The sequence below is a fragment of the Bufo gargarizans genome, chromosome 5 (genome assembly GCF_014858855.1).
Source record: "Bufo gargarizans isolate SCDJY-AF-19 chromosome 5, ASM1485885v1, whole genome shotgun sequence".
Lineage (NCBI taxonomy): Eukaryota > Metazoa > Chordata > Amphibia > Anura > Bufonidae > Bufo > Bufo gargarizans.
In genome coordinates, this window is record NC_058084.1 from 119638012 (window position 1) to 119662513 (window position 24502).

Here is a 24502-nt window from a genome sequence, read left to right on the forward strand (position 1 = left end):
AGAGAGAGTTGAGAGACGCAAGACCCAACACTCTGGATGAGCTTAAGGCCGCTATCGAAGCATCCTGGGCCTCCATAACACCTCAGCAGTGCCACAGGCTGATTGCCTCCATGCCACGCCTGCATTGAAGCAGTCATTTCTGCAAAAGGATTCCCGACCAAGTATTGAGTGCATAACTGAACATAATTATTTGAAGGTTGACTTTTTTGGTATTAAAAACACTTTTCTTTTATTGGTCAGATGAAATATGCTAATTTTTTGAGATAGGAAATTTGGGTTTTCATGAGCTGTATGCCAAAATCATCAATATTAAAACAATAAAAGGCTTGAACTACTTCAGTTGGTGTGTAATGAATCTAAAATATATGAAAGTCTAATGTTTATCAGTACATTACAGAAAATAATGAACTTTATCACAATATGCTAATTTTTTGAGAAGGACCTGTAACATCAACGCAGAATCAAGTAAAACTGATTTCAAACATTCCCCCCCATGGTTACCAGAAGCTGAGCGTGCAGCTTATGTGACCGTAAAGACGGAGATGTTTATAGTGATTGCTAGTAATGCCTCATTCACACGTCAGTGTTTGGTCAGTGATTTCCATCAGTGATTGTGAGCCAAAAGCAGGATTGGAGCCTCCACAGACATAAGGTATAAGGCTGAGTTCACATCCGCGTTCAGCCTTTCCGTTCTACTGCTCCGTTATAGGAGCAGGAGAACGGAAAGGATGGATTGGGCACATAACTGAGGCGAACGCAGCCTACGGACCCCATAGACTTTAATGGGGTCCGTTAGGTTTACGCTCAGAAGATGATTTTGGAGCACAGACGAAAGTAGTACATGCAGGACTTTTGTCTCCGCTCCAAAATCATCTTCTGAGCGTAAATCTAACGGTCCCCATTATAGTCTATGGGGTCCGTAGGCTCCGCTCGGCTCAGTTATGTGCTGAATCCGTTCTTTCCGTTCTCCTGCTCCTATAACGAAGCAGGAGAACGGAAAGGCTGAACGCTGGTGTGAACGAAGCCTTAGGGAAAGATCTGCACTTGTTCTGGTCTCAAAATCACTGATGGAAATCACTGAGGCATAAGTGTTTCCATCCTTATAGCAATGTATAAAGATACAGAGGAGCAAAAAACATAATTAGAGGGCAATAAAATCACAATGTAATTTCACCTGCTGAAAACCTCACCATGATTATTGCTGCTTACATACAAACTACAACGTAGTTCTGCTACATATGAATTTAAATCAAATGAAATGAGCCTGGTCAAGCACAACTGTCTAGTCTAATAATAATCTAATATATAAAGCTGAGTGTATGTGTGTATGTCCGCTAAAGGAATCCGCACCGTCACATTTACAATCACGACATTTGGCGCACAGGTACATCAGGTGTTCGGGAAGGTTTTAGACCTGGTCTCAGCGCTCTAGCATGTACCATTCCTGAGATATTCCCAAAAAATGCATTAGCTAATTCAAGTCTGGTCACATGACTTATCAGCCAATAGAAGCTCACAGGCCCTTATTCTCCACATACACACAGTTTTACACCAGGTTTCCATAACAACCCAGCCATTTTTTTTCACTGTTGTAGGTCAGCTTTAAAGGGGCAAGGCACTGTGGATGACACTGTTAAGGGCGTGGAGTGCTGTGGAGGTCACAGTTAAGGGGGCAGGTAGGGTATCCATTCAGGCCACCCTCAAAAGACGGACTTAGAAACTACGCCCCTAGGTCCCGCTAAGCCATGCCCTTGACCCGGTTAGATCACGCCCCCTCGCACTCCGCAGCCGACAAGGATTGAAAAAATGAAGGTAAAAATCTACTTCTGTCAGCTGCAGGGGTGGGAGGGGGCGTGATCTAACCGGGTCAAGGGCATGGCTTAGCTCACGCTCAGACAGCACAGTGCTGCTGTCTGAGAGTGAGCTGTTCAAAACGACATCCCTGTGTCCGTCCAGGCCCTGCGCCAGACGGAGGACAGGTAGTCTGAAACCAGACTGTACGGCCTAAAACCGAACCTCTGGCCATCCTAGGGGCAGGCTTCTGTGAAGGTCACAGTTAAGGAAACGGTCCGCTATGAAGGTCAGTGTTAATGGGCAGATTGCTGTAGAGGCCACTGTTAAGGGGACGGGGTGTTGTGGAAATCACTGTCAAGGAGATGGGGTACTGTGGAGGTCACTAATAAAGGGGAGGCCACTGTGGAAGTCACTGTTAAAGGGGCGGGCTGCTGTAGAGGTCGCTATTAAGGGGGCGGGGTGTTGTGGAGGTCACATTTTAAGGTAACAGAGCTCTGTAGAGGTTACTGTTAAGGGGGCGGGCTATTGTGGAAATCACTATTAATGAGACGCGATACTGTGGATGTTACTGTTACGGGGACAGGCCACTATGGAGGTCACTGTTAAAGGGGCGGGTTAGGCAGATGTCACTGTTATAGTGGATACTGTTGATATCTTTTAACGACACACACAAACATTAAATGAAATAGATGAAATATAACCATGCAAAGCCGGGTCCTTCTGCTAGTAATAATAATAATAATACTCTTTATTTATATAGCGCAACATATTCTGCACTTTAAAATCAGAGAGAAGATGTTTAGATGATTTGAATGTTTCTGTTGTCTTGACTCTCACATTAGTTCCTAGGAAAAGACGATAGAGGGGAATTTACAGAAATCACCCATGATATCCTTAGCTCTACTCCACCATTGAAAGTTAATGTAGACACGTGTTCATCATGACATGCCTCCTTCTCGAACCTGTGGTGTAATTCTCTCTATCTGGCAGAACAGGAATGTCATGCCATGTTGACAGTAAACACCATGCGTCTGAAGGTCCCTCAGTGACAAATATCGTCACTACCAAAAATTGTGCAATGTTTCCCTACTGAACTGGTCTGTGGCAAACTCAAAAGACTACAAAACAAGAAACCGCACTGTGACGATTCACATTCTGTAGGGAAATCCTGGGCTGGTAAAATATCAATGTTGAACAGTTACTATGAGTTAGCTTTTTTCCTTCCCCCCATAATTTTGAAAAATTTCATTTTACATAGACGTATGAGAGTTGTTTTCTTTTTTGCAGGACGAGCCATATTTCACCATGTCCTGCAATGAAAAATATGAAAAGGTGAGGTAAAAATTGAAAAAACAAACCAAATTATGTGATTCTTTTTATTTTTCTTCTTATGCCGTTCACTGCATAACACTACAAATTACGGTACATGACAACATTATTCTACAGGTCAGTGCAATTCAAATTATACCAAATTTGTATATTTTTTATTATGTTTTAGTACAAAAAAAAAAAAACTTTGAAGAAAACAATGTCTTTGTATCTCCATGTTCTGACACCCATATCTTGCTTATATCTACAGAGCTTTGTAAGGGCTTGTTTTTGTGGGACAAGCTGCAGTTTTGGTACCATTTTGGATCACATACAAATTCTGAGAGCCGCAAATTATTATTTTTTCTGTCATGAGAGCTTTTTTTTTTTGTGGAGCAAGATGCTATTTTTAATGGCACCATTAAGGGTATATATAATGTATTAAGAAACTTTTATGATTTTGCTTTTCTTTGTGGGGGAATGGAATTTTTTTTTAAAAAAATCCCAAATTTTGTGGGGGTTTGCTTTTTGGGTTTAGTTTTAATGTCATTCACCAAGCAGTATAAATTACAAGTTAAAAGGGTTATCCCATGAGTAATGGAAAAATGAAAATCGTATTGTACATGATGAATGATCTCTTTCTAACAAAGCTAGAACCAGCCCTGTACCTCACATGGATCCAAAGATCTGCCCAATTATTGCTGCAATTGCTCTGCTAGATTTATTTGAGCTGGCAGCTCAGGGGGTGTGTCCTTTCCCAGGGGGCATGTCCTTTGTGCTGCAGATGGTGGCAGTTAAAGGATGGAACTGAGCATGTTTATGTCAACCTCACTGAGTTGGACAACAGAGAATTTAGAAAAAGCGCAAATAGCAGGTGGTGTTCAGAGGTGTATCTACACTTTCCCGCACACAGGGCAAGGATTCAGGATCGCAACACCCCCTCTCAGAGCTGCCCTGTAAGACTGAGCCTTCTCAATGTATAACAGGATAATCTAGGGTATTTCCCCTTAGTGCTGCCACACAGTACTAATGCCCACCTTGTGTCCCCTTCACAGCAGTTATGCTCAAATTTTCCCCCTTCACAGTAGTCTGCCCACCTTTGTGCACCTTCACAGTAGTTATGCCCACCTTTGTGCCTCCACACAGTAGTTATGCCCATGTTTGTGCCCCCTCACAGGAATTATGCCCATCTTTGTGCTCCCTCAAAGTAGTTATGCCCACCTTTTGCCCCTTCAGAACAGTTATGCCCAGCTTTTCCCCCTTCATAGTAGTCTGTAGTCTGCCCACCTTTGTGCCCCTTCACAGTAGTTATGCCCACCTTTGTGCCTCCGCACAGTAGTTATGCCCATATTTGTGCCCCCTCACAGTAGTTATGCCCATCTTGTCTCCCTTCACAGTAGTTATGTCCACCTTTGTGCCCCCTCAAAGTAGTTATGCGCTCCTTGTGGCCCCTTCACAGTAGGTATGCCCACCTTGTGCCCCCTCACAGTAGTTATGCTCACCCTGTGGCCTCTTCACAGTAGTTATGCCTATCTTTGTCTCCGTCACACTAATGCCCACCTTTTTCCACCTTCACAGTAGTTATGCGCACCTTGTGGCCCCTTTACAGTAGTTATGCCCACCTTGTGCCCCTTCACAGTAGTTATGTCCACCTTTGTGCCCCCTCAAAGTAGTTATGCACTCCTTGTGGCCCCTTCACAGTAGCTATGCCCACCTTGTGCCCCCTCACAGTAGTTATGCCCACCTTGTGCCCCCTCACAGTAGTTATGCTCACCTTGTGGCCTCTTCACAGTAGTTATGCCTATCTTTGTCTCATTCACAGTAATGCCCACCTTTTTCCACCTTCACAGTAGTTATGCGCACTTTGTGGCCCCTTTACAGTAGTTATGTCCACCTTTGTGCCCCCTCACAGTAGTCATGCCCACCTTTGTGCCCCCTCACAGTAATTATGTTCACTTTTGTGCCTCTTCACAGTCATTTTGTCCTCCCTGTGTTCGACACCAATCCCCCCCCCCCCCTTTTGGTGCGTTCTCCGGATCCTTAACAAATCCTTACCTGCTTCTCTGATGATTGGCACATCCAGCAGAATGACGCGCTCCCACACAAATATCGTGCTGCTGGTATCACAATCAGCAGCGAGATGTGCGGCTTGCCGGGGAGCACTGGAGCTCAGCTGAACAGTGAAGCAGGGCTCCCCCCTGCTCCCTCTGCTCACTTGCTACACCCCTGGTAGCGCTATACAGATAGATTTCAGAGAATAACTCTGTAATGATAATAATTTCGAGAATAATGAGAATAATGGCTATACTAAATGTTTAACAATTACAAAAAGTATTCAGATTCAGGTGCTGGTTTGAAAATATATATATATATCATTATTATTTTTTTTCTACTTTCGCCCCCAAAAAAAACATGTTTTACAAAACAGACAATTTACGCATTAAAGGGTTTTTCAGTGCTGAGAAAGTGTGGGAAAAACTGGGAATGATATAGAATATAAAAAGAAACCTTACCTGCTCAATCCCACACCAGTGATTACATGAGAAACTACACCACATGACCGCTGAAACCAATCACTGGCCTCAGCGTTCAAATGATGTAGTTGGGGAAGTTATTGCTGCATACAGATCGCTGCAGCATGGACATGCAATACTACCACAGGTGACCACGGAGGCCAGTGATTGGCTGTAGCATTTATGTGGAGTAATCAGGCACATCTCTGTGGCAGCACGAAAAGTATAGTGCAAGGTGCTAAAACAGCAGGGAATTTGAGCTGAAGCATTCCAATCCTTCGCTACAATTTTTGGGGTTCCAGAAAACCCACTTAACCACCTGTATGTATATGTAAATAATGTATGTTTATATGTCAATTGTCACTATTGTGAGGGAGGACACACAGAGAGGGACAAGGTGAAGACTGCAAAGGAAGCTAGGTTTTGGGTGAAGCACACCACACTGTTCTCCTTTAGATAGTAAGAAGCATTCAGAAAAGGGACTAATGTGATGAGAATCTCTGCACACGACTGTGGAATATGCTAGCAATATATAAACCATGGGAAATAAATGCAGAAATATTCCCTACAGTACATCCAGAGGCTGCCTAGGAAAGAAAAGTGCAACATTTAGTCTCACCACTAGAGGTCACTGTCTGCAAGAGTTTATGCTTTGTTCTTTTAAAATGTGGAATAATCCCGACTGTACACAATAAGAGATTGTTTACTATTTTTAGAAAATGTAATAATGTTTATTTTTTTATTTTTTATTAACCCCTCAATGAACAGCTATTTTTTTCAGTTTTTACCTCTCCAGGTTTAAGCAGCTATATAATTTTTAGTTTTTTTCTTCATTGACATGGCTGTATAAATGCAGCAGTTTTATGAGAGAGAAATTGCAATTTCTGTGCTGTTTGAAGGTACAAATTACTTTATATAATTTATATATGTATTTGTGTCACAAATGTAGAAAAAGTTATTTTCCACATTGCTATTTTCTTTTTTTTTACTGTACATATTTCACACTGAAAAGCCTGTTACATGTATTGTTCAGGTTATGTCATTTACATAAATTATGCACAATGAGATGTATGAAAATTGCTTATTATTTTTTGCAAGCTTTTTTTTATTTTTTTATTACATTTGTTTATAATGCCATTAAGGAATTATTTTATACTTAATGCTTTAGCATAGTCCTGTATGCTGATAGGTTTTGTTGTGTGTCTCTAAGCACAGGCTGCGATTAGGGCAACAGTAGTGTACCTTAATAGCAGGATTACTAAATGTACATTCCTGGGGTCCTATCTAGGTCCTCAGGACTGAATGCAGAGGGTTACCCAGCCTCCGATCAGATCACTTGGACTTAACCAGAGAGGGAAATCCACTTTGATCATGATTTGGTCACAGACTGTGGCAACCAAGGTTTGAACTATTGGGACTGGAGATACCCCCGATACTGGCCTTAGAACACAAGGCTGTTCTAAGAACCAGAGGTGTTACTTCAGTCCATTCGTAGAGCAGGGGTGCTCACAGCTCCCTCTAAAACAGTGACGACAAAAGGCAGTGCGTGGTCCTTTTAGAGTTTATTGCATTATTACTATCACCATGGCTTCGTGAGGGATCGGTCGTGTCAAACTAATTTAATGCGTTTCTATGAGGAGGTAAGTTTTAGATTTGACAGCGGCGAATAAACGGATGTCGTATATCTGGACTTCTCCAAAGCATTTGACACTGTACCACATAAAAGGTTAGTATATAAAATGAGAATGCTCGGACTGGGAGAAAACATCTGTATGTGGGTAAGTAACTGGCTCAGTGATAGAAAACAGAGGGTGGTTATTTACGGTACACACTCAGATTGAGTCACTGTCACTAGTGGAGTACCTCAGGGGTCAGTATTGGGCCCTATTCCCTTCAATATATTTATTAATGATCTTGTAGAAGGCTTGCATAGTAAAATATCAATTTTCGCAGATGACACTAAACTGTGTAAAGTAATTAACACTGAAGAGGACAGTATACAGAGGGATCTGGATAGACTGGAGGCTTGGGCAGATAAGTGGCAGATGAGGTTTAACACTGACAAATGTAAAGTTATGAAAGAAGAAAGAAGGCAACATAATTAGGCAGGGACAACAGAAATAAGAGGATCAGCAATACCATAGGGCAGAGCAATATACCTCCCCAGCTGAACCAAATACCACAGAGCAGCACAAAATACTGCCATCTGTGCCACAGTATTCAACTGTATTACTGTCCTGAGGATGTCGATACAGTTAAATTCAGGAGGGCTGCTGGCCAGGTTAGTAGGAGAGAATCAGATTATTATGTACCTATAATGTGCAGCCATGAGGAGGGCTTAGGTGGCCCACCAAGGCATCGGTCCACCGGGAAATTTCCCTGTAGGGTCTATGGCCAATCCGCCCCGGCAGTAATGTCAATTGTTAGTATTGTAGCTGCAAGACCATGACCACCGCGATTACAACACAATTATTGTATTCTAAGGTCAGCTTATTTGTAACTACACAGTGTCTGGGTCTTTCCAGCATAAGGCCCAAAAAGAGGGAATACTGAAATGTGGTAAAACCCTTTTAAAATAGAGATGGTGCCACCCCATGTTTCTCATAGTAGCCTTCACTCTAATGAACATTTCTATTGGAAAATGATCGCTAGCCTTGGCATGTATTCAGTTACTGAGGAATGACTCACGCCAAGCATATTTGTGGAGGTCCAGATGTCAGAGAGTTGAGATCAGGACTCTATACTCACTATAATCACACCTGTACCTTAACAGTATATATCAAAATGAATAAATTCACCTTCTGCAACCCTCTATCTTCTTACCCAAGGACTCATGCACAAGGCGTGCTCGTATTTTGGTCTGCAAAATATGCATAGCTTCTGTGTGCATCCCCATAAAAATAAAGGGCTGTTCTCATCCGCAAATACCGACAAGAATAGGTCCTGTGCTAAGATTTGCAGATGGAGCGCGAGAAAAAAAAAAGGATGTGTGCATGGCCCCATACAAATGAAAGGGTCAGTGTGCTATCCGTGAAAAGAAAAAAACAGGTGTGAGTACCCATATCTTCACCAGCCAATGGCTGGCAACTGTGGGGTATATAAGGCACCTTCCCCTGTCAGATGCTAGCAAAAGTGTATCAACTTCAGCCTGTTTACTGGAGGGTGACCCTTCGCTGCCTGACCTGATCTCCATCTTAACCCCTTTCTGCCTGACCTTGGGCCGTTTACCATACAGCACATACTCCACCTGTCCTGACCTCGGTCTGTTCAGCCATATTATTCCGTGTTTCGGCTGCACAGGTAGATGCATTTCTCTCAGAAGTAGGGGGCACCTGCCTTCTGTGGAATCCGCCAGCACTCTACTGCTGTGGCGTCTTTCCCTTACTTCCCACTATGTTTGTTTTCAGCTCCGGAGCTCAAAGAATAGATGGGGGGGGGGGGGGGGGAGGAAATCACACAGCCACCCAATCTTCAGAAGCAGTGTAGAAGCAGTTCTCTTATCAGGCTCAGATTTCAGCTAGATCTGACACACCCCCATTTCCTGTGAGCCGCCTTCTGTGTCTCTGTTACTTGGGACAGATCTTGCCTGACAACAGGAAGCAGATTGCAAATTACCCTTGCCTGACCCCAAGTGACAATGACTTTACAGTTTTGTTTTTTTCAGGTGGATGCAGGCAGATTTTTAAAATGAAATGACTTAGAGATTTGCTAGTTACACCATTCTATATTAGATGTAATGAAATTGTGTGAAAGTACAGTAACTCTTTAAAGAATTCCAGAGTATTGTTGTCTGGCCTATAAGACTCCTGACACTGTTTAACCTGCTCACGACCGCCGTACGCAGGATTGCGTCTTCTCGGCGGTCGTGCTCTTCTGGGTGGACGCGCCGGTGCGTCCTCTCGCGAGACGCAAGATTTCCGGGGAAGCCGGCCCGCGCATTCGCATCGCGGGCCGGCAAAAATTCAAAGAACAAGTTCGTCATCAACCTGCCAGCCACGATCATTGGCTGGCAGGTTGATGATTTTCAAAAAAACGAATCAGCAGCCAGATAACCCATCATATTAGTAAATATGATGGGGTTATATGGCTACTGTGCTCCTCTGCTCCTTCTTTTGGTCGGTTGGTTCCAGCAGAGGAGCAGAGGAGCACACATCACTGTGAGTACCCACCAACACCACACTTAGCCCCCCAGATCACCTCCCAGCACCCAATTAACCCTTTGATCACCCCTTCTTGCCCCTGTCAATCACTAGTGAAAAGGAAAAAAGTGATCAGTGCAAACTGTCACTTTTTTTTTTTCACTGGTATTGACCGTTAGGTTTTAGGTATAGTTTAGGCCCCTTGGTTAGGTAGTTTAGCGATCAGTTAGCGCCCAGCCCACGGCACCGCAGTCCGTTATTCGCTGATTAGCGTATCGCTAATCAGCATTTATACTTTTATAGTATCTGAAAGTGATCAAAACTGATCACGGTCAGATCTATAATTGTATTAGTGTCACTTTAGTTCGCCCTCCACCCAAAACGCAGTGTTTGCCCGATCAGGCCTGATCGGTCGCCCACACGTGCGTTCGCCCACGCCCGCCCCACCGCAGTGACAAAAAAATTATTATTTTTTTATCACTGCACATTCACTTTACACGCACTGCGGCGATAAAAAAATCAGTTTTGATATTTTTTATCAACCGCAGCGGCCTCCGGTACTTCGCTAGCCTCCCCTTTGTAAGACAGGCTTGCTTTTTTTTTCTTGGGTAGTCTCAGGGAATACCCCTAAATTTAGTTGCCCAAATGTCTAACAGGGGGTATTCTTCTGAAGAGGCCTACAGGCTTCTGACCCAGTCGGATGAGGAATGGGAACCCTCATCTGATGAATCCAGCGGGTCAGAATACAAACCTGTAGAAAGCAGTGGCTCTCTGACCCAAAGTTCGGACGAGGAGGCTGAGGTCCCTGATAGCACCAGGCGTACCCGGCCCCGTGTCGCTAGACCGCAGGTTGCGCAGGATCCACTTCAAGAGCAGCAGAGTGGGGCTGGTGCTGTCGGATTACGTGGTGAGGCATACACCAGCAGCCCAGCCCTTCCTGGACCTAGTACCAGCACTGCCGTACAACCTGGTGAAGTGGCGAGCACCAGAAGGGCAGTTGAAGCTGGTACGGTGGCACGAGCAGTAGTGACCCCGTCGCAGCCACCGTAAAGACGTGCCCGTAGAGCCCCTAGAATCCCTGAGGTGCTGGCAAACCCTGATTGGCAGTCCCCAACTTCAGCCGCACCTGTAGTTTTCCCTTTCACTGCCCAGTCTGGAGTTCGGGTTGAGACAGCTCAGATCGGTTCGGCCCTGGGATTTTTTGAGCTGTTCTTGACTGCGGAGCTCTTGGACTTAGTCGTGGCCGAAACAAATCGGTATGCCACACAATTTATATCCGCCAACCCGGGAAGCTCTTATGCCCAGTCTTTCCGGTGGAAACCAGTCCAAGTTTCCGAAATTAAAACTTTTCTGGGCCTCCTCCTCAACATGGGTCTAACTAAAAAGCATGAATTGCGGTCATATTGGTCCACAAACCCAATTCATCACATGCCCATGTTCTCTGCTGCTATGTCCAGGACACGATTTGAGACCATCCTGCGTTTCCTGCACTTTAGTGATAACAGCACCTCCCGTCCCAGAGGCCACCCTGCTTTTGACCGGCTCCACAAAATTCGGCCCCTCATAGACCATTTCAACCTGAAATTTGCAGATTTGTATACCCCTGAGCAAAACATCTGCGTAGACGAGTCCCTGATACATTTTACCGGGCGCCTTGGCTTCAAACAATACATCCCAAGCAAGCGCGCCCGGTATGGGGTCAAATTGTATAAGCTCTGTGAAAGGGCCACAGGCTATACCCACAAATTTCGGATCTATGAGGGAAAAGATCAGACCCTGGATCCGGTCGGTTGCCCTGACTACCTGGGGAGCAGTGGGAAGACAGTTTGGGACTTGGTGTCACCCTTATTCGGCAAGGGGTACCATCTTTATGTGGACAATTTTTACACAAGTGTGGCCCTCTTTAGGCATTTGTTTCTAGAACGGATTGGCGCCTGTGGTACCGCGCGAACTAGTTGCGCGGGCTTCCCCCAACGGCTCGTTACCACCCGTCTTGCAAGGGGGCAGAGGGCCGTACTGTGTAACGAAGAACTGCTCGCGGTGAAATGGAGAGACAAGCGTGACGTTTACATGCTCTCCTCCATTCATGCAGACACGACAATCCAAATTGAGCGAGCAACCCGTGTCATTGAAAAGCCCCTCTCAGTCCACGACTATAATTTGCTCATGGGAGGGGTGGACTTCAATGACCAGATGTTGGCTCCGTATTTAGTGTCCCGCAGAACCAGACGCTGGTATAAGAAGGTGTCTGTATATTTAATTCAATTGGCTCTGTACAATAGTTTTGTTCTCTACAGTAAGGCTGGGAGAACTGGATCCTTCCTCAAATTTCAGTAAGAGATCATCGCGAACCTCCTGTACCCAGGAGGTTCCGTGGCCCCATCCACCAGTGTAGTTAGCCGTCTACACGAGCGACATTTCCCCAGTGTCGTTCCTGGTACCTCAAACCGACCGCCACCCCGAAAAAAATGTTGTGTCTGTAGCAGGAGTGGAATAAGGCATGACACCCACTATTTCTGTCCTGACTGTCCTGACCACCCTGCCCTATGCTTTGGAGAGTGTTTCCGGAAGTACCACTCACAGGTACACTATTAGCATAGGGATCATCTCACCAGGACAGGCACACAGGGCTATTAGGGCCCATTCACTCACAGCTGCTGCAAACGTCTCCTTTCACATGGGACAAAGTGCATAACGCACTTCGCCACATCTTTGGGCGATTTGCGCTTTGCACATTGACCCATGGGGAAGGAGAGGTTTGTTCTATAAAGGTAAAAAAAAAAACAAAAAAAAAAAAACACCAGTAAGCAAACAGGTTAATGTTTAGTTCAAAAAGTTAAAGTTTATGTATTCTGTTCCAAAGTTAATAAAATTATTGCGTTGTGGCCTGGTTTTTTCTTATTTTTTTACCTTCCAGGTGGACCAACCGATCTACTAGCTGCAGCACTGATGTGCATTCTGACAGAAGCATTGCGCTGCTGTCAGATTACACGCAAGTCGGTGTATGCGGCGCTGCAAGACGAGATTTCTACTCTGCAGTAACAGATACGTTTGCCAAGGCATACGAGCTGAGGAGGAGGCGGCGTTCCTATGCTTTGGCAAACACTTTGAATATAAAAAAAGAAATAAAAAAAATCCCGGCAATGATTTATTCATCCACATCGATTGATGTGAATGGAGAAATCTGGTTTGCCAGGGCATACGAGCTAAGTGGGTATGGATGTTGGGCGGAGCTCCTATGTCCTGGCAGACGCCTTTCCCCTCCTTTTTTTTTTTTTTGGCAGAGATTTTTTCATCCACATTGATCGATGCGAATGAAGAAATCTGTGCCGTTCATTTTTTTCTTTCAGCCCAGAGGCTGAACGGAAAAAAAAATCTCATTACCTGTATGCTCAATATAAGGAGAATAGCAGAAACTCCTAATGCTGGCCATACATGTAATGATTGCGGAGCCCCTTAAATGCCAGGGCAGTACAAACACCCCACAACTGACCCCATTTTGGAAAGAAGACACCCCAAGGTATTCGCTGAGGGGCATATTGAGTCCATGAAAGATTTAAATTTTTGTCCTAAGTTAGCGGAAAGTGAGACTTTGTGAGAAAAAAAAAAAAAAAAAAAATCAATTTCCGCTAACTTATGCCAAAAAAATACATTTCTATGAACTCGCCATGCCCCTCATTGAATACCTTGGGGTGTCTTCTTTCCAAAGTGGGGTCACATGTGGGGTATTTATACTGCCCTGGCTTTTAAGGGGCCCTAAAGCAGGAGAAGAAGTCTGGGATCCAAATGTCTAAAAATGCCCTCCTAAAAGGAATTTGGGCACTTTTGCAGCCTAGATGCGCAAAAGTGTCACACATCTGGTATCGCCGTACTCAGGAGAAGCTGGGGAATGTGTTTTGGGGTGTCATTTTACATATACCCATGCTGGGTGAGATAAATATCTTGGTCAAATGCCAACTTTGTATTAAAAAAAAGGGAAAAGTTGTCTTTTGCCAAGATATTTCTCTCACCCAGCATGGTTATATGTGAAATGACACCCCAAAACACATTCCCCAACTTCTCCTGAGTACGCCGATACCAGATGTGTGACACTTTTTTGCAGCCAAGGTGGGCAAAGGGGCACATATTCCAAAGTGCACCTTTCGGATTTCGTTGGTCATTTTTTTACACATTTTGATTGCAAAGTACTTCTCACACATTAGGGCCCCTAAATTGCCAGGGCAGTATAACTACCCCACAAGTGACCCCATTTTGGAAAGAAGACACCCCAAGGTATTCCGTGAGGGGCATTGCGAGTTCCTAGAATTTTTTGTCACAAGTTAGCGGAAAATGATGATTTTCTTTTTTTCTTACAAAGTCTCATATTCCACTAACTTGCGACAAAAAATAAAAAATTCTAGGAACTCGCCATGCCCCTCACGGAATACCTTGGGGTGTCTTCTTTCCAAAATGGGGTCACTTGTGGTGTAGTTATACTGCCCTGGCAATTTAGGGGCCCAAATGTGTGAGAAGTACTTTGCAATCAAAATGTGTAAAAAATGGCCTGCAAAATCCGAAAGGTGCACTTTGGAATATGTGCCCCTTTGCCCACCTTGGCTGCAAAAAAGTGTCACACATCTGGTATCGCCGTACTCAGGAGAAGTTGGGCAATGTGTTTTGGGGTGTCATTTCACATATAACCATGCTGGGTGAGAGAAATATCTTGGCAAAAGACAACTTTTCCCATTTTTTTATACAAAGTTGGCATTTGACCAAGATATTTTTCTCACCCAGCATGGGTATATGTAAAATGACACCCCAAAACACATTCCCCAACTTCTCCTGAGTACGGCGATACCAGATGTGTCACACTTTTTTGCAGCCAAGGTGGGCAAAGGGGCACATATTCCAAAGAGCACCTTTCGGATTTTGCAGGCCATTTTTTACACATTTTGATTGCAAAGTTCTTCTCACACATTTGGGCCCCTAAATTGCCAGGGCAGTATAACTACCCCACAATTGACCCCATTTTGGAAAGAAGACACCCCAAGGTATTCCGTGAGGGGCATGGCGAGTTCCTAGAATTTTTTATTTTTTGTCACAAGTTAGCGGAAAATGATGATTTTTTTATTTTTATTTTTTTCCTTACAATGTCCTTACAATTTCCTTACAATAACTTGTGACAAAAACTAAAAAGTTCTATGAACTCACTATGCCCATCAGCGAATACCTTAGGGTGTCTACTTTCCGAAATGGGGTCATTTGTGTTTTTTTTTTTACTGTTTGGGCATTGTAGAACCTCAGGAATCATGAAAGGTGCTCAGAAAGTCAGAGCTGTTTCAAAAAGCGGAAATTCACATTTTTGTACCATAATGTGTAAACGCTATAACTTTTACCCAAACCCTTTTTTTTTTTTGCCCAAACATTTTTTTTTTATCAAAGACATGTAGAACAATAAATTTGGCGAAAAATTTATATATGGATGTCGTTTTTTTGGCAAAATTTTACAGCTGAAAGTGAAAAATGTCATTTTTTTGCAAAAAAATCGTTAAATTTTGATTATTAATAACAAAAAATGTAAAAATGTCAGCAGCAATAAAATACCACCAAATGAAAGCTTTATTAGTGAGAAGAAAAGGAGGTAAAATTAATTTGGGTGGTAAGTTGCATGACCGAGCGATAAACGGTGAAAGTAGTGTAGTGCCGAAGTGTAAAAAGTGCTCTGGTCATGAAGGGGGTTTCAGCTAGCGGGGTTGAAGTGGTTAGATTAGATGTAATGAAATTGTGTGAAAGTACAGTAACTCTTTAAAGAATTCCAGAGTATTGTTGTCTGGCCTATAAGACTCCTGACACTGTTTAAGACGCTTTCCTTAAGGAGATATTGTATTCCCCAAATCCTGACCTAGGCCTTTCAACCAGTTAAGCCATGACTCTGTGCTCTGCACTGATGAGAAGCAATCGCCCCGATACAGCTATCTGCAGATGAGATAGATGCTGGCTTAATTATTTTCAAAGTCATATCTCAAGGCCTTTTAAAAGGTTGAACATTGACTAATAGGATAGCTGCCTTACATCTGTTAGCATTGGGGATTGAGCTTTTAGGTATGGGGTCTCAATCAAGCTTGTCCTTCTTTGGATACAGCTCAATGGTCATATGTATGGCACATACCTATCTTCCAGACTGTTATCTTCATTTTGCAGACCAGGAAAATGTACTCCTAGGTGGTGTTGTAACTCCTATGTTGTCTTAATAAAAAGATATTTGAAAGAGATGGAGCTTTTTAAGAGCTCATTCGTATACCCTCTTCCCAATATTCTAGAGGAGTGTTGCCTGGCCTATGAGTCCTCATGCCATTTAAGGCGCTCTCCATGAGTAGATATTGTATTCCCCCAAAATAGTGACTCTTTAAGGATTTTCCCCTTTGAAATAAAAACACAAAGGTCTTCTAACACTCTCAACATTTTATTTACACTGTAAGACTAGCTGCAGTCTCAGGTCACGATATCCATATCCTTTTCATAGACGTCTGCTATATAAGAATGCAGTTTATTGGAATAAAGGCTGTAAACAAATGTTTGCTGTCTGTTATAAGTAACAAACAGGAGCTGCTCCGCAGAGTTACCCATCTCAAATTCAAAGAAAAAGATTGGACTTGAACACACTTTGACACAACATAGTCTCCTAGTCTGCTTCTATGCATCTCGCAAAAAGAAACACCAGCATGTGTTCCAGCAGCAATGGACTTTAAAATAGTATTCCCTTTGCCGAACAGGGTATAGAGAGATTTTTTTTTATTTTTTCATTTTTTTACGTCTTGACTAAGTGTGATATATATTGACGTCAATGTGACTACACTCTATCCCCATGCTATTCTCTTGTGACATATGCATGACTGAGGCAAATAAAACATTCTCACATTGCTCTAGAAACGGGAAGATGAACATGTGCAGCCCTGTCTATCTGCCCTACATGTGGCAATATGAACCCGAGGAAGGAGAAGTAATTCATGCCGTGCTCTTCTCTTAAGTCCCTGCAAATACGGTAAATGCGACACAACAGGGTTTATTTATTGACTGTGTCCAGAAATGCCATAGCCAAAAGTGCACATACCCATAGTAACTAACCAACAAATGTTCGATGTGGGTCGTAACACTTTGTACGTTGAAGCTAATGACCCCCATCGTCATATTAATGCTAACCATACCACAGTATAATACTGTACACTCAAACATTACCAAACCTATAACTTTTCAATAATATTCTATACTTGGCCCCATAGGGAACATGGATAAGGGATGTAGCTGAATTTAGGAAACCAACAAGAATAATGCAATTTTCTGCATTTTCACATTACAGCTCAAGAAATCCCATTCAAAAATGATTCCTTCCGTATATAGAAGAGCTACCAGTTTGCAAAAAAATGGTACAGGACTAAAGCTGGTTGTAAACTGCCCAATTTGTGTGTCCAATCCAGTCTCTACGCTATAGAGAGATCCCTCCCTGTGTATAAAGCGGACAGGTAGACGTCTCGTCTGCTTACAGTAAGTGTTGGCTATCCAGTAGACTATGAACTGCTTTACACAATCACATTGCTTCAAAGGCTGAAGATCTTCTGAGATACTATACATGTCTCAGAACATAACCATCTCAGAAGGAAACATTCCTGCGACAGCTAGATAAATATCAGGCGCTAACAAGGAACAATGTATTTTATAAGTACATTCATGTTTACTGTGACACCTTAAACGAGAACCTTCCTTATGGTGAGATTTCTTGCATGACATTTAAAATTATTCTACTACTTTTATTGTAGTCCTGACCTTCATTCATATTTATGCAGGCTTCAGAGCTGAAATCTCTGAAAATCCTTTTCAGGCTTAATTTATGTATAGATTTGCCTTTGTAATTAAATTCTGGGACGCGCTGTGTATACACCAGGCAATATTATCTGCATTATAGGAACTCCACTGAGCTGTGTTATTCATTGTTTCCATTAAAGGGGTTGTCTCACTTCAGCGAATGGCATTTATCATGTAGAGAAAGTTAAAACAAGGCACTTACTAATGTATTGTGATTGTCCATATTGCCTCTTTTGCTGATTAATTTATTTTTTCAATCGCACTATACACTGCTCATTTCCATGGTTACGACCACCGTGCAATCCAGCAGCTGTGGACGCGCTTGCACGCTGTAGGAAAAGGTGCATGCCAATGCGCACTCCAGTAGGCCTGGGAAGAGACCGGTGCCTTTTTCCTACAGTGTGTAAGCACGGCCATCGCTGCTGGATTGCAGGGTGGTTGTAAACTCTGGAAACAAGCAGTGTATAATGAGATGGAAAAATGATTCAAGCCAACAAAGGAGACAATATGGACAATCACAATATATTAGTAAGTATCTTGTATTAACTCTGTCTACATGATAAAAGCCATTTGCTGAAGTGAGACAATCCCTTTAATAACCAGCAGATTGCAACTCGGGATCAGATGAGAAGCAATGCATAGTAATCATTTAGTAATATGTAGACTATATCTATGTACAACCCGAAAATTGTGTTTGTTGATACAAACAACATTAAAAATTCTGTAAGATGGCCCTTAGCAACAGACTACATCTTGTTGAAGGCAATATGCAGTCTGTTACTAAGGTGCATCTGACACAAATGAAAATGTCACACAGCAAATCTCAGAACCCTATAATAAAGATGTAAGAAAAGAAAAAATACTGCTGCTCTTTAAGGAAACAAAAATATCATGAATGTGAAAATCCTTAAATCAAGCAACTCTAGATCAGAGAAAATACTTATTTGGAACCCCATTGCCCTGTTTATCTTATTTTTTTTCTCTATTGTGCAGGTGTATAGGGGTTTCACTGCAACACACGTTGCATAATATGTCCATGACCAATGGGAGTCAAAACTAGGAGACATCCAAGACAACAATGAGAAGTCATGTGCAAATTGTGCCCAGTTTTTAGTTTTCAGGGCTGAAAGGGCTTTCCCTCTCAGAGCTGGAGAGGCAGAGGCATGCAACAATACATATTGCAGGCCTTTTAGAAATTTGTGGAAGGGGCTGGGAGGAAGAATGGAAACATTCCCACATTATTTAATTGTAGGTTTGTCCTTCTGGAGGCTGTGGGAGCTTCATATTTTCTTTGGACATCATCATGCGTCTAAGTTCTTGGAGGACAACTTTAATGCTATATGAGTTTTGCCATTTAGATAAAACAGGTATGCATCGTGAATCCACCTAAAGGAAAAGAAAAGAAAAGTAAAAACTTTAATTGGAATAAGTGTACCATCCTGTAGTGTACATGGGGCCAACACGTGCCAACCTTAGACCATAGCTTTAACTCAAATACCTATGGTTCACATATACTGCAGATCATACTGATGTTTTTCCAGTGAATAGGGTGAACAGGAGTCTTCTCACTCAGTGTTCGGCTCTGGTCACAACTTTACTTTCTTTCATTACATTATCCATATGCACCGGGAAAGCCCATTGCACATAGACCAAACATATCCATAGGGTCCCATGCACCCAAAAGAGAGACCTTTTAGGATACTTTGGGTTGATATGTGTCGACGTACCTATTTTTCACTGTACAGAAAAGGGTGGTTTGCTGCACTTTCCTATACAGTTACCAAAACAATACGTCTCATGGTTTATGTTTGATTTTTTTTTAACAATGGGAGTCAATGGGTGACATATGACACTATGAGCCTATACAGCGACAGACATTGCATCCTTCTGTCAGAGGTATATATCAGGAAGTACTCCCAGCATGTACCACTGATGGAAGGAAAAAGACTAGGTGTGAACTGAGCCCTAGGTACCACAGGATGGGTAGGGTCCAGGTTGCATTAAAATGAAAAAATTAGCTCATTATTAGTTTCCTTTAAAAAGGCACATGGATAGCTATGGATAGCTTTACATGGAAAAAGTGATGTGCATATGTTAGTGGTTAGCAGCAAAAAAAAAAAAAAAAAAGTTTAAATTTTTTTTAATTAAATTTCAGACCCTGTGATATTCCATTTACAACCTGCTCCTTATCTCAGACTTTTCTCATGTAATCAATGCTGGCTCTGTGCACAGGATTCTGCTGTGTTCCTGTGCAATGTGTGTTCTTTCTTTCCTATGTAGAGCATGTGTGAACTGCCCTTCTTGGTTTCTTTCACCTGCTGTCCACTCTGCTATCTCTACGATCTCATTCCGGCAGCTATAATGTGGGCACACTTTAGCCACAAAACCCCAGCCCGACTGCAGATCTAATAATCCATGCTACTGTAAGGCTACTTTCACATATGTGATTTCCTTTCCGGTTATAAGATCCGGCCTGGGAACTTAAAGCCAGAGGAAAATGCTTCTGTTTGATTTAATACAACCGGCTGCATCCATTAAAACTGGCTGAAAAAAAGATCCTGCTTGTTCAATTTTGTAAACTATCAGAAAAAGGGATAGTGTTCTGATGGATTTTTGTTTCACAAGCACCAACAGCTAGGTGAAGGATTTACATATTCTCTGCAGAAGCAAAATGGTAGGAAAGTTTTAACGAAGACTGGAAAGCCAAAGAGACTATTAGGAGTATTAACCATGCTTATCCCCTTAGTGACTACCCTTTTTACGGCGGCACTTCAGCCCAAGCTAGCACTATAAAAAAGCGCAGGTAGCTGGGGGCAGTGATCAGAGACCTTGACAAGCGGTCTGTGATCACCGAAAAGGCCAGCAGCAGAGCTGCCGGCAGTAAACTTTCTCCCTCCTCTCATGTAAGAGAGGAGGGAGAAAGTCTTCGGTGCGAGGATCGGGTCCCCCAGCTTCCCCATAGGGGAAAGCTGGGTCCCGACCCTCACCCCACCCCCCCAGTACCTTAACACAAATGGAGACGGCAGCTCGGCACATGCGCAGACTATATGCCGGCCACTCTTACAGTAGTTCTCTCTCCTCAGGAGAGGAGAGAGAGTAATGAATTATGCCCCCAAACATTTTAATAAAGGGCAGGAGCCCCCCCCATAGAATAAGAAAAATGGCGCAGATATGCACACTGGCTACTGTGCTGAAGATCTGCCCTCAGCAAATAAACCATCAGGGACCATTAATATTGGTCCCTGATCATGTGGTCTCCATGATAAACCGATCATGGAGATCACATCCATTATATTTACTAACACAGCCAGGACATGGGCTGTGCTTCTCTCCCCCCTCAGTGCAGTTGTTCTGTGAGGAGAGAGAGATCAGACTTCTGTCCTGGCCGTGCGATTTAGGGTCCATTCACACGTCCGCAAAATGGGTCCGCATCCATTCCACAATTTTGCGGAACGGGTGCAGACCCATTTATTTTCAATGGGGCTGGAATGTGCTGTCCGCACTTCCGCATCCGCAAAAAAATAGAACATGTCCTATTCTTGTCCACAACTGCAGACAAGATTAGGCTTTTTCTATTAGGGTCCATTCACACGTCCGTAAGTGTTCTGCGGATCCGCAAATTGCGGATCTGTAAAACACGGACACTGGCAATGTGCATTCTGCAATATGCGGACCGCACATCTAATCTTGTCTGCAATTGCACCGCAAATGCGGACAGCACATTCTGGCCCTATTTAAAATGAATGGGTCTGCACCCGTTCCGCAGAATTGCGGAACGGATGCGGACCCATTTTGCGGACGTGTGAATGGACCCTTATAGTGCCGGCGATGTGCGGTCTGCGAATTGCGGAATGCACATTGCCAGTGTCCATGTTTTGCAGATCCGCAATTTGCGGATCCGCAGAACACTTACGGACATGTGAATGGATCCTTACTGTGGAAAAAAAGAAAAATCTATTTATAAACTGTCCGTCCGTAACTGGCGGGTAGTGGGCGTCCGTCATTAAGTGCCTGTTACAGTCAGATCACTATTGCAGATTGAGTAACGTTAAGGACCTATGGTGTTTGAGTGTCTCAAAAGATAATATACTGGTTTTCAAAACGCACCCTGTGTTTAGGATACCAGTCACACCTCCGACATGTTTATTTACAAAACCATAGCTCATAATGCTGTCAATATGGTCAAAATAGATGGAATTCTTTATCTTAATTCTCACTTGTCATACTGTTGCAATGAAATGTTGACACTTTGGTTTTTGCATGTTTGCACTGAGCACCGCACGTTTTTTCACTTCACTTAGCACTGGTCTTTCATTGTGCTAGTTGTACGCACTTGGCTCACGATGGGCCATATATATAAAGGTTGATATCCTTTGTCCAATATATTGTTTGTATGTATATACACTGTGCGCATATGATGATTTTTCTTATATATAATCTTTTTTTATATGACTTACTTATACACTATATCTACGATATGCGTTTTATCCGCCTTAATATTCACTTTTTGGTGTCCTCTGATAATGTTATGTGGATTAAGGGTTATGCAATATCGTCTCGTTCAGGACCTGGCTGGTCCAATCATGTGACGTGGCGCAGGGTTTCCGCAGGCGGCCGGTGATGATGCACACGTCGCACATTTTATGCGGAGCATGTGCCTTCCGGCTGAGCGCCCGCGATTTCTCCATCCCCTGATATTCTCATCACAGAATGGCAGAGTTTTCCTAGGCGATGCGATGAGGAGCACCGATTGATACTAGGTAGCTTTATGCAGCTATTAGAGTTATAAATGGGTGTATTTACATGTCAGGGTGTAGGTTTACTCGATACAGGAAGTGACGCTTAGGCGTTCCCTAGCAACCTACGTCATTTCCAGTATCAACTACAGGGTATTTGGCGGCTATTTACCTTATCACATGTGTTCAGCGTTTACTCAATTAAATGGGTTTATAAGGCCAAGGAGGCGACAGCGAAACGCACGTTGGGGTTAGGACTATCTGGTCTGTATATACTGGGCAGCTATCTCTCCTATGTTCATCTCTGTTTTAATGCACTTTACCATGATTTATTGGGGTTTTATCCCCCTGGTACTCGTTAGGAGTTTTACATGTATAAACATGCTATCATTGTCTTTATTCATTCCTGTGTCTGTATTGCCACGTACATATATGTCTTATCAATATGTTGTTTTTGTAACAATAAAGATTTTCTATCTTATATTCTATGCGGCTGTGTTGAGTATTTATGGTTCAAAATTATATAGTGCAGAGCAGGCATATGAATTTCTATGCTCTGAAAACTCTGAATCCGACACCGCTTCAGAGGCGGAAATATTTTCCGATAGCGGGGACTCTAGGTCCGCTTCCATCCCTAGACCCTATAGCCCTATGGTGGTAGAAGTCACCACCTCTTCTCATTCACCACCCAGCGTTCCCTTTCCCGTCTACTACGTGGGTTCCTGCTTCATCATTTTCACCCCCGAAGTACCCCAATTTTTATCTACTCCCCAAATAAATGAAAAAAATCATAAGGGGTAAAATTGGTGACATCCACATTAATTTGTGGACGATAAAGTCCTGGAATTAATTGTGCAGCAAACTAATCTGTACGCCACACAGTCTGCTGTACAAAAGCCCACGTCTTTTTATATAAGACGGAGGACCCCCACAAGTGTTCCGCGAAATAAAAAAAATGTTGGGGCTTACCCTGGACATGGGCATTGTAAAAAAAAAGCCATCTGTCTAATCCTATTGGGCTGCGAGTACTGTCCACTCAACCCCTGTGTTTGCAGCAGTTATGTCCCGAAGCTCTAAACCCGGACAACCCCTTTAAGGATTTATTCTTAAAAGTATGTACCCCTGATAAAAATCTATCCGTCGATTAATCCCTTTTTAGTTGTAAAGGCCACCTTTCCTTCCATCAGTTTATTCCCTCCAAGCGTGCCAGACATGCGGTAAAATTATATAAAGGTGTGCAAGAGCATCAGGAAAAATTGTGTAGGATCTATTGGCGCCATTCCTAAACAAAGCGTACCACGTGTACACTGATAATTTTTTACCAGCATACCCCTTTTTAAATTCCTCCATGCTGCAAACACAGGGGCTTGTGGGACAGTCCGTAAAAATAGAGTGGAATACCCACAACCGCCGGTGTCCAAGCGTTTGGAGAGAGGAACATCCTTCGCCCTTGCAACTGACCAGCTGCTTGCAGTGAAGTGGAAGGACAGGAAGGATGTCTACATGCTGACCACCGTGCATGCAGACACCACAGTGGCAGTTAGGGAGAGGGGGGCTACGGCGAACAAGCACAAACCAGTCTGTGTGACAGATTATAATAAATTTATGGGAGCTGTAGACCTCTCGGACCAGGAGCTTCAACCCTACCTGGTAAAGCGAAAAAACAGGGCCTGGTATAAAAAGGTAGCAATCTACCTCATTCAGATTGCTACCTATAATAGTTTTGTTTCATTTGGGAAAAAAAAGGGCCCGTGGAACCCTCAACTTCCTTGAGTTCCAGTAGAAGGTGATTGAGAGTCTCCTGTTTGAGTCCCCCGCATCTGGGCAAGCCGTTGATTCTAAGGATGTTCAAAGGCTTTCAGAACGCCACTTCCCTCACCCGTCACTGCCAGCAAGACATATCCTCAGAAGCGATGCGTAGCAAACATGGAAGGAGGAGGGACACCCGATTTTACTGCCCCAGTTGCCCATCACAACCAGGCCTCTGCAATTACCCCTGTTTTGAGACATACCATACGGTTGCGAATTATACATTTTATTTAATACCAAAAAGGGGGGGGATGGGTCTTTTCAGGAAGTCAATTTATTCTCATTTTCTGTTTAGTTTGTGGGCTTTCCAGGGAGAGATGGATCCTTTTGGGAAGGGTTGTAGAGCAATTTTTTTTTTCAGACA

At 43.2% G+C, this 24502-nt stretch overlaps 1 protein-coding gene across 3 annotated transcripts in view; it reads right to left on the reverse strand.

Moving 5' to 3' along the window:
- Nucleotides 1-2579: 2579 nt before the first annotated feature.
- The window catches only part of UBE2V2 (ubiquitin conjugating enzyme E2 V2), a 42599-nt gene continuing 20676 nt past the window's right edge, over nt 2580-24502 (reverse strand). Inside the window, exon 4 of one of the 3 annotated variants that reach the window (XM_044293710.1) lies at nt 2580-3104. In XM_044293710.1, coding sequence (XP_044149645.1) covers nt 3045-3104 — 60 coding nt within the window. In that variant the 3' untranslated portion in view covers nt 2580-3044. Of the gene's footprint in view, nt 3105-18111; nt 18980-24502 lie in introns of those variants that run through there. The other 2 variants (XM_044293708.1, XM_044293709.1) reach the window with 2 other exon arrangements.